Below are 10742 nucleotides of genomic sequence, written 5' to 3'. Positions count from 1 at the left end.
TTTACATGTCATTTTTACAGGCAATTAGCGTAGTATGCTGACGATATATCGTCGCTGTGGTGACAAAACTCTGTATCTTCAAAAAGTGAAATGTTCAGGAGAGATGGGGTTTTGTCACTCTGGTGACGATATGACAAATTGAAAGTAATCAGCATAGAAAGCACCTCGAATGGCCTATTCCAGATGATATCCATACACCCCCTATGGAACACATGATTTTAATCTCCCACACAGGGGGTGTAGATTTGGAGTTGCTCATTCAGGTAACCCTGTGTGAAAATCCCACTGTGTATGGGTGTCAATTGGAATGGCCTTAAATGAAATACGATTTTGGCTTTACAAATGTATGTGAAAATGAAAATCCCAATTAATTGCGTGATGAAAGTTGATCCCAAAAAAACAAAACGGGTTGTTTCAGAATCTTATATTCATCCATGTAGCTACATGTGGTGGTAGCTACATACATGTATGTGGGTCAAGTTTGGCCTCTTCATTTGCAGTGGCGGCGCCAGGAATTTTTTTTTTTGTGTGGAAAAGTGAATTTCAGGGGGCAAAATCAACAAAATTTGTGCAAAATTACCGCAAAAAGTGGAAATTTCTGTAATTTTAGGTTTTTTCTTAGGGGCAACAGGGGGGAAAGAGTTCTGACTGGGGGCATTTGTCCCCCATGCCCCCTCCCTGTGGTGCTGCCACTGTTCAATTGTGTAGTTTTTAGGAGAATGATATTTGGCTGCAAAGCAAAGCAAGAAGCAGTGGATCATCAATCCCACAAGTGCGTAGCTTTTTTCTTCTGGAAAAAAAATATACAGCATGTATTTTTTTTCACTTTTGGCAAAGCATTTTTCGATGCAAGTATTTTATTACTAAATTTTTTTAGAAACCAAATTTAATTGTTGTTCTTCGTAAAATGAGAAAATAATATCGGTTTGCTTTTCACTTGAGCCAAACTTATGAGGTAAAATGAAAGAAACAAATTGTGGTTTTTTTTCACAGGGTATCAAAAAAGTACATAATAATAAGAGTAAAAATCAAGATTTTGAAAAAAATTGGGGCCTCATCTGGAGTAAATCTTAAAATATGGCTTTAAAATCATCCACATTACTTCAACATTTTGAAGACCAGCTTCTTACGAAAGCAAACACACACGTCATAATGCACAAATATAAAATTTATAGTAATAAGTACGTACAAAATTGCATAGTTATTTATAACTATTAATGCTTCATACAGCATCATAGATAATACTGTAAAAAGTAGACATTTGCATGCTATAAATTTTTCAAATTTTTTCAATTTTGAACTCTTTCACTCCTTTTTTATTTATTTTGCCATTCTAAACTTCTTTGCATTGACATATACACCGAGGAAAAATATAATTGTGTGTCCAGGTGAAATCCATACACTCTTATAGAAGACATGACCTTAATCTTCTGCACAGGGAGTGTGAATTTCAAATGGGGCTACCTGAATGGGTGACTCAATTTGCAATTCACACTCCCTGTGTGGGAGATAAAGGTCATGTCTTCCATAGGGGTGTATGAATTTTAAGTGGAATGGCCCATTGTTACTTTTGCTGTAGCAGCTTGGAATGAGAAAAGTGCAAAAAAAATGTAGCACAAAATGGTCTACTTTTACAGCAGTTGAGTTGAATAAAATCAGTTGAATGCTAAAATTAGACATTAACTGTCTAGACTAATTAGATAACTGACAGTGCGTTTGTTGTTTGTACAAAATAATGCGCTCATGCTGTGATGTTGATGCATTGCGCATAATTATTTATAGAAGCCTTCAAAGTGTGCAATTAATTATTTGTCCAACTTCTTGAGCAACAAATATTTAAAACCTATTTCATACACGAGAGAAAAATCCCATGATTTTTGCTATTTTTATAACAAATCATAAATGCTCACTAAAAATATCAGAAAATACAAGCAAATATAAATGTATCCACCTCCAAGGAAATGAGATCAGTCTTATACAATGCAAAAGCACTGTGCATGGTATATAGAGTGAAACATCATCACATACTCTAAAGCCACGATTTTTCCGTGTTGCAAAATTTTAATTCCTTGTTGGACAATTCCGTGATTTTCCGTTTTACATTATAAAGCACTGAAAAGTGAATACAAGCATGTTTTTAAAAGTGTAATTTGTCTTATGTACCTTTTTACTGTAGTCTCCCCTCAACATCCCCATTAAAATTAAGCATTATCAATTGCCTTGTGTGTACTTATCGGCCAGAATCTTGCATCGTAGGCCTAGAATAAATGCTAGTGGATTGTTTAATGGTTGATTACTGCTAAATTATCATTTTTCTTTGTTTTCTTTTGCAAATCAACACAAAAGTTAGACATTTTACAGTTTTTCACTATTTTGTGGTATTTTCAAATTTCCGTGACCAAAACCCCGAATTCCGTGAATTTTTCTGTTTTTCCGTATCACGGAGAAATCGTGGCTTTAACATACTCCTCATATTTGTCTGCCCTTTCTGATTGGCTGCTATAAAGCACTTCATGTGTCAAATACTTTGCAGAAATAGAATGATATCTCCATAGTTCATTACACTGTAAGCGTTCGCTGATGTTGATGCGATTGAGCTGCTCTGCGTTTCTTCATTTCTTGTTGCAATAAAAACAGAGTCGCTTTACAAGGCTTCGGTCTTGATCCTTGATATGTTTCCTTGTGAACTGTCCTAAAGTCTTGCTTGCCTGCATGGTCCATAGGTTGCTCTACAGGTTTAAAAGTATCCAGTTGTTGTATGTAAATCGGTGTCCTGTACACGGACGTCGTAGATGTCTCGGTCTCCATGGGTTCCCGCGGTGGAATGTATCGCATAGATTCACGTATGTTAGTATAGCGTACACGTGGTTTGGCGCCCCAGTTCTTGAAATAACGTTTGTTCATTGTTTGGTCATCAAATTTGGCAGACGTTGGTATCCTTCGTGCCCTTTCTATAGCTTTTGATTTAGGTATGTAGCCTTCTCTCACATCAAGGGGACGGTATGTGTCCTGTAAGAAAAAAGAATTGAATATGAAATAAATTGATTAGAATTTAAGGTGATGATGAAGAGTAACAGAATTTTTAACTATTTAGGCCATGAGCAACCAATTTTTAGTCCCCGCATTCTCTCTGGGTGCACGGTGTACAGGGATGTACCAGTTTTTGAGGTACTTAGCAATTTTTATGTCGAGGGGTGGGTTTTAAATGATGGCTTGGGTGCATTTGGGCAAATGTCCCCTTAAAAGCACCTTAGAATGATTTGGGTGCCTTTTGTGCAAAATTGTGGCAAAAATAGCAAAAAGTACAATGTAGGTAAAGAGAAAATCAGGATCTGAAATCTGTGTGTCGCATCCCTGTACAAAATTTTTGAAGAGCCCCACACCCCAAGGTTTTTAGTATCCGATTGATGATTTGAACCCTGGAGCGGTCACTGTCATAAGGTCATCTATCAACCCACAAATAATTCACAAAAGCTGATTCTAACTGGCTTTAAGCTAGCTTTTAGTATTTCACTGCAATAAAAAAAGAAAGTGTCTATACGAACCTTATTAGTGGTATTAGTGTGGAATTTGACGTTAGGCCTGTCAATATTTCCCTGTGTTTTCTTTGCTAAATCTGCTCGTTTATGAACGTTGGTGTCATGACCTTCGTATTCAGATCTCTGCTCAGTTGTGAAATCCAACCTAAAAAATAAAGAAACAAAAACATGGTAAACCCATGAGTACTACATGATGATTGGTTACAAGAAGACTTTTATGATTTATTGAGCCAATCAGCAACATGGTTAGAATGATGGTCAGGCTGAAGAAAATTGAATTTTAAATAGAAGCTGCTTTTGTGTATAGGTCAATGTAAGGAAACTTGCAAAGCGTGAAAAAATAATCGCCCAAACATTTGTACTTTAACAGTATTTTGTTAAATGCTGCAGGCCTGTCTACTGAAGATACCGTAAAATAGGGTAACTTTGGGCACTTTTCAGAGTTTTTAAACCACTGCTTCCAAACAAAACCAATAATATTTCTAATTATCTCTTTTTTATGACATTAGGGTTCCCTTCTACACCTTGACGTTGAAAAAGATTTTTTAATAATTTTGTAAGGGTGCCCTAGGGGTTAAAATAGCCGCATTACATTCCATGAAGAAAAAAAAATTCAAAAAAATTGATCTTCGCTGTATATGGGCAAGTTGTTGTTTTTTGTGACATTTGACCCCTTGTAAAATTAATCAAACACACATTCTTGCTCACAAATATCGATTTTATTTTTCTGAAAAAAATATAAATCACAATTTTTTTCGTAAGTTTCGAGGAAATTGGACACAAGCGACTATTGTTTCTACCAAATATATTTCTTAACAAATTGACACAAAATATGACTAAAAACAATATTGCTTTACTAAAATATGACCATTTCAAAAAATATATTTGACCGACCAAAGTTACCCCGCTGACCGAAGTTACCCCATTTTACGGTAGCAATTTCAATAATACTTAGTATTTTAGATGTTTCTGTTATCTACTGAAGATAGTTTTCTACTTGCTAAAGATAGCTTTTAATTTTTTATATTATCTACTGAAGATATTATTTTAATACTGAAGATAGCAATTTCAATAATGCTTACTATGATAGTATTTTAAATAATTTGGATATCTACTGAAGATAGCATTCCTCTTGATAAAGATACACATAGCTACTGAAGATATCATTTGGAAGGTGGCATTTACTCTACTTACTTATACTGATGATAGTAAGCTTTAATTGTTATACTCCATGTATCTACTCAAAATAACCCTTTCCCTGTTGTATTAACTTCAAATGGGGGGTGGGGCATTAGCTCCCCCCACTTTTGGAGGCAAACCCCCCCAAATTACATAAATGTCCACTTCTTGCTGCAATTTTGCGCAAAATTTGTTGATTTTGCCCCCCCCCCCTTGAAAACATTTCCTGGTGCTGCCACTGGGCACTTGCCCTCCTCTAAAAAACTAGCCAAGTTTCCCTACCCCAATCAAAACAAGAATATGAACATTTTAACTAATTTGGACAAAAATTGCTAAATTGCAAGATTTTGCCCCCCTCCCCCTCTTCACTTCGCCATGCCCCTCCTCCTCGGAACAAAAATTATCCCAACTCACCTAGAGTCAAAACTTAATCTGATGGTCTCTGGATGAGGTTGAGCAGGTTTACGGGGTGACGGTTGACTCCTAGCCACGCGGCTGTAATCTTTCATGGTTTGTGTCTGGCTTTCAAATTTTGCATGACGGTTAGTATTCATTTGCGGTAATCTCTTCATATTGGTAGCTTTATGTCCTGTTCCCATGTCAACGTACGCAAGCTTACTAGTTGTGGAGTGATCTTGTGAGCCTGTAAAGAAAAGTTTAGTAATGAAAAAATTATGTTGGTTTGATCTATTGCAAGGTTTGTAAAATGCAACGTTTCCTCAAAAGTCTGCATGCCAATAATTACTAGTCCTTGGAATGGGAATTTTAGTTCTTGAAATTCTGTAATGATTAAAACTTTTTTTTTAAGGCTGTTTCATTAGATATCCCTGAAAAAAGCTAATTTTCACAATTTCAGTTACTTTAGGCATTGAATTTGTGAGTTACATATAATAACATGTTGTCGCTCTGATATTCTTAATTGTTTTCTTTTGCTAAGTGCAAAATGATTTGAAAGTTAGTTTGTGAATTTTAAAAAAAATCCATATAATTATGTACAGGCACTATGCATTAAAAGATCCTTATCAAAAACGTTTTTTTCTCTCTCCCTTGTGTGGTTTTTATATTCAAACATTGCCGAATAAGCCGCACTACCATATAAGCCACACTGATTTTCAGCGGCTCTAAAAATAATGTATAAGCCGCAGCATTTAGTTCGGAAATAACAGTAACTTTTTGTCATTTTACACACCTTCTATAGTGATATTTCCAGGCGCCATCTTTGATTGTTCAGGTCTGGGTGCTACCGCTCCAGGAAAGTCAACTTGTGTTGTTGATTGCAGCTCACAAAGTGTCTTGCCAGGATAGAGAATAGAACCTGACATAGAAATAGGAAGGGTTAGATGGTAATTAACCACATGAAAACTACCTGCTGATTGGTTAAAATGAATATTGTGTCCAATTTTGAACCAATTGAAATGAGCATTTCAAGTTCTCAACCAATCAGAAATGCTGTTAGATGACCAGTAGTGTCCAGTGGGTTAAATGGGCAGTGTTCCACAAGGTTACATTTTTGGACCCCCAATTGTAACATTTTAAATTTAGATTAATGTGGTAGATCTTTGGTATTGTACTATGTTGGAATTCAATATTACATTTAGCTGTTGACCATTATGTTCCCTCTTTTCTTGCTTTTAATGTTACTTTTTGATTTAATCATAATGTAAATATACAAACATACTGTTTAAACATAATGAATATGAATTCATAATGTACAATGACATTATGATTTGTGCAACATGGAAAGTGCCATTAACAAAATGTAAAAATATGCAGCCTTACTTTGGCACCTGTATTGGGCTATTCCAGTTAAACCAGTTAAGATTTTGGAAATATCTTCCTCAGAGGGAGTATGTTTTTCAATTGTAATTGGTCAGAGGTAATCATTTTGAAACCCATACTCCCCCTATATTATGGCTTTACCTATATCTCCCACAACTGGAGTGAGTATCACAAATGGAAGTTACCCAATTGTCTATTCTATTCAAAATTGATACTCCCTCTGTGGCAGACTTTAACTAAATCTTTCACTGGGGTAGTGTGGATCTTAAATGGAATAGCCCATTGTTTGTCAGTTCCGTGCATGTTACTTACCCGCAAAAGAAGGAAGGTCTTTAAAACCGATCGCTGGTTCTGGTATCCAATCTCTAAATGATTCCTTATTTGTGGTTCTTGAGTCGAATTTAGCGTTTACGAGACGTGTCTTGTGTTGGGTGCCGGGTCTAGTCATCTTGATAGCGGGGAAAGAGGCTTGGCCTTGGAATGACTGGTTATAACTGGTTTTGTTTTCTACGGGTGCATCACTTGTTTCATAATTCTCAGGCTGAAATATAAAGACGAACTCTCAATTAAAACATGTATTCATTATCAGCAGATAAAAATCAAACATTTCAAGTATGTTCTTGTGTAAAAAGCTATGTACGCTCATGTACCGTATTTGTTCCATTAACTGCCCATGCCCCTATAAGTGCCCACCCAGTGACTTAAGCAAACTGATATTAGTTTATTAATTAACTTTTTATTTTGTCCCTTGATCTAAATCAGTTAAACAAAAGTATCACTTTACAAATTTAAATTAGCACTACAATGTAGTAGAATTGAATTGTGTTAGTTAATTTTTGTTTTTATGCTTTTATAAAACCCCCCTAATTTTCCCTAGTCAAAATAAGAAATACAGAAAATTTAAATGGGGTGGGGGTGGTTAGAATTCTACCCCTCCAGTACTTATTATAGGCGCTCCCATTTCCCCCTCATTTACAAATATCTAGCAATTCTTTTTTCCTACATTTCATTCAATTCCCTCCTTTTGTAAACAACCAGGCCCGTACGCAGGGGGAGGGGTGCAACCGCACCTCCCCAAATTTGCAAAAGTATACAAAAAGTCCCAAAATTTCAGAATTTGGGAGCGTAGCGAGCAAAAAAATCAGGTTTTTTATGCTTTTTTGGTCAAAAAAGGTCCAAATTTGGGGAAGAAAGTCCACTTTTCACAAAATCGCCCCCCCCCCTTGGAAAAAAGTCCACTTTTTCAAAATCAGCCCCCCCCAAAAAAAATCCTGCGTACGGGCCTGTAAACAACTTACTCTTTTCAGGAGTCCTGCTCGTTGACCCTCCCCTCTCTGCGTAAAATCCGCCCTCTGCGTGGTCATTAGATCCATAGGGGGTCTATCATGATCCCTGGGAGTTGGTGGAGGAATCATTGGTAGGCGTCTACTGTGGTCCTTTCCTGGTCGTTGGAAGGTCTGTTGGTAGTGTGATAGCATGCAAGGTTTGTCATCTCCCAGCTTCTTGTGATGCTGCTTCTTGCAATTCTTGGAATGCCCACCTTTTCGTTGTACACACCTATAAAAATGGAAATTTTATGATTAATTTAAAAAGAGACTTCCATTAAGATAATCAGTGGCATAGCCAAGGGCTTCCCAGTCCAGGTGGGCAACATGCCCGCAATTGGCTGTCACCCAGAATTTTTTTTTTTCGGGGGGGGACAATTGTCCTCAAATTAGTTAATTTAGGCTTTATTTTGGGCAACTTTAAACCCAAAATAGTGGATTTCTTTGATTTGTTTTGTCTTGGCTGGGGTGGGGGGAGGGAGAGAACAAATTGTATGCCCCATGAACCCCAGTGGTAGCTATTGTATTGCAGATATGGGGCCATCTCGTACTAACTCCTAAACTAATTTAGATGTTATGATATGGTGTGGTCCATATCATTATATTTTGAATGGAAATTAATTAAGACACAATGAGTGAATACAAAGGAGGCAGGTGATGTGAGGAAATGAGTTTGGCTGGTTTCGTATCACCGTGTGAGTATTGCTTCCTCTGTCTTTGTATGATGGTTGATTAATGAAGATGGTTACAATGAAAGGAATTAATTATGTAAATTGTTTCCAATACTGGAAAGAAAATTCTAGAAAGATGAGGACAACCATATGATATAGGGCTATATACGGTATTCCATTTGAAATCCCTATGAAAGAAATGACCTTGATCGTCTACACAGGGGGTGTAGATTTCAAATGGAGTCACCATTTTGGTACCAGCAACTACATTTTGAAATTCACACCAGTGGCATAGCCAGGACTTTTTCAGAGGGGAGAGAGAGTGGGAGCAAGGCAAATTTCCAGGGGTTGTTGACGAAAATGGTCAAAAATAATTTTAAAAAAGTATTCCGGGGGAGATAAGACATCTCACTGCCTCCCTGGCTACGCCACTGATTCACACACTCTGTCTTTCAAAAAAGATCATGTGTGGATTTTAACTTTTGATTTAATGTTTAAAACTACTACATGTTCACAGTATTCATCATTGCACATTACATCATTGTTGTGTATTCTATGCGGTCTTGCCTGTTAAAAGCTATTCATTAAATCACCATCATATAAATCATCTTCATCAACACCATTGTTATTTGATTATCATGGTGATCATAATTCATGCATAATGTCATCATTCTCATCATCATTGTTGTTCTCATCATTATCATAGTGAGTATCCCTTATAATGGTGATGATGGCATCATTATCATCATCAACATGGTCATGATCTCAACCATCATCATTGTTTATTTAATAATAGTATAATTATTATCATCACTACCAGTCCACCATCATCATCAAAATAATATCAGTTCATAAATAATTCTTTAACTGTTATTTTGCACCAAGTTGGAACCAGTTTTAATTTTTGTTGTATTTTCAAGTTCTGAAAAATACACATGCATACATAAGCCGTTTTTTTAAAGATACAAAGTTAGAATTCCTTTGCTCTGTTTTAGGCCTTTAGCCTAGAGTTGATTTACAATATAGATAGTGATCTGAGACGAAAATTCGAAGGTTTTGGGGGGGTTTTCGTCTCAGAGGTCTGATTTGCATAGGGCCTACATGTAAAGTTGCTCCAGTAAACGTTTTGAGAGATGCTTTTGCAAATGAAGACTTACCCACAGTCGCACAGCTCACAGATGCAATTGAACTTTGGAAATTTTTGATTCAGAAGTCCCATATCTACATCTTCATCGTCGGTCTGGTACTTGTTTCCTTTACTTTCAGAAGGCATGGTGGTAAGAAACTCTTAAATCCAAGAATACTAGTTCCGAAGCCTATAACTTCTCCACTAATACTATTTGAAGAATATCCTATTGTAGCCAGCCAAAACGTTGCGGGGTAACACCAGTCACGATCCCCGTGGTATTCCAGTGGAGGTAGCCACCAAATTAACGGTATGCGTATATTTAAACGCAAAGGTTAACTAAAATATGACTATTTTCACTTTTATCCAAGTTGAAACAAAGTTCTTCTTGTATGGACTTATACCATAACTAGCAAATCAGCCGGTTGTGTTTCTCTGTGTTGAAATCGTAAACAATTGACACACATGTGAATGAAGTTGTGAAGCTAGTATCGATCTGGTAGCGGGAGGCTTGGTTACTATGCAACAACAATCTGTTTGGTGGCCTGTGTACCCAATTTACACCCAAACCAATTATAGATCCGCCCAATTCATAGTGGCACTATAGAAAATAATGGGCGTGCTTAGGAAGATTATCACCCAATTGGGAGGTTATTGTTTTGATTGGTGCGGACGGCCTCAATGGGATTGATCATAGCAACGGGACATCAACGCACGATCAGCTGAAGAAAATAGAGAACCCATGCGTGACAATGGACAATATGTAAATAAATCAAAATAAACAAAGAGGGTAGATAAATAAATAAAAGTAAATATATCGATAAGAATAGAACTTTGAACCGACAAGACCGGCCGGCCCAAGGGTAATCAACCCAAAGAAGATGCAATATACGTGAATACAAAAGTGCACTGGAACAAGAAAGTGATGGAGCTTGGGATGGATCATGGAAATAAGAGAATTATTTCCATGGATGGATAAACCTCCGAATTGAGGTGATGGAAATTAATACTATAGTTCCTATACCGCGCACAAGCACCGTGTACATAATTAAAAGCAAGCGAACTCAAACCAAATAGACACAGAGAAAAAAAACACCCAACGTAACTTTAGAGATAAACTGCA

At 36.7% G+C, this 10742-nt stretch overlaps 1 protein-coding gene across 1 annotated transcript; it reads right to left on the bottom strand.

The window, feature by feature from the left end:
• Nucleotides 1–659: 659 nt before the first annotated feature.
• On the bottom strand, nucleotides 660–10130 carry LOC140170423 (uncharacterized). Its single transcript, XM_072193794.1, has 7 exons — nucleotides 9651–10130; nucleotides 7796–8054; nucleotides 6810–7038; nucleotides 5908–6033; nucleotides 5133–5361; nucleotides 3546–3684; nucleotides 660–3009 (listed from the first exon to the last, which is right to left on the bottom strand). Exons 1-7 carry the CDS (start codon nucleotides 9764–9766, stop codon nucleotides 2560–2562), a joined length of 1548 nt encoding a protein of 515 aa, XP_072049895.1. The 5' UTR covers nucleotides 9767–10130; the 3' UTR covers nucleotides 660–2559.
• Between the last annotated feature and the right edge of the window lie 612 nt (nucleotides 10131–10742).

Source organism: Amphiura filiformis, chromosome 14 (genome assembly GCF_039555335.1).
Source record: "Amphiura filiformis chromosome 14, Afil_fr2py, whole genome shotgun sequence".
In the NCBI taxonomy this organism is placed as follows: Eukaryota; Metazoa; Echinodermata; class Ophiuroidea; order Amphilepidida; family Amphiuridae; genus Amphiura; species Amphiura filiformis.
Note: the sequence above shows the minus strand (reverse complement) of the source record. Positions and strands in the feature narration are given on the sequence as shown.

Bases quoted from the DNA above. Each gene is read 5' to 3' on its own strand.
- LOC140170423 (XM_072193794.1), bottom strand. From the start codon at position 9,766: ATGCCTTCTGAAAGTAAAGGAAACAAGTACCAGACCGACGATGAAGAT. The intron at 6,034-6,809 runs GTAAGTAACATG...TTTCTATGTCAG, and splicing joins AGACCTTCCTTCTTTTGCGG to GTTCTATTCTCTATCCTGGC. The intron at 3,010-3,545 runs GTTCGTATAGAC...TTTTTCTTACAG, and splicing joins ACACTAATACCACTAATAAG to GACACATACCGTCCCCTTGA.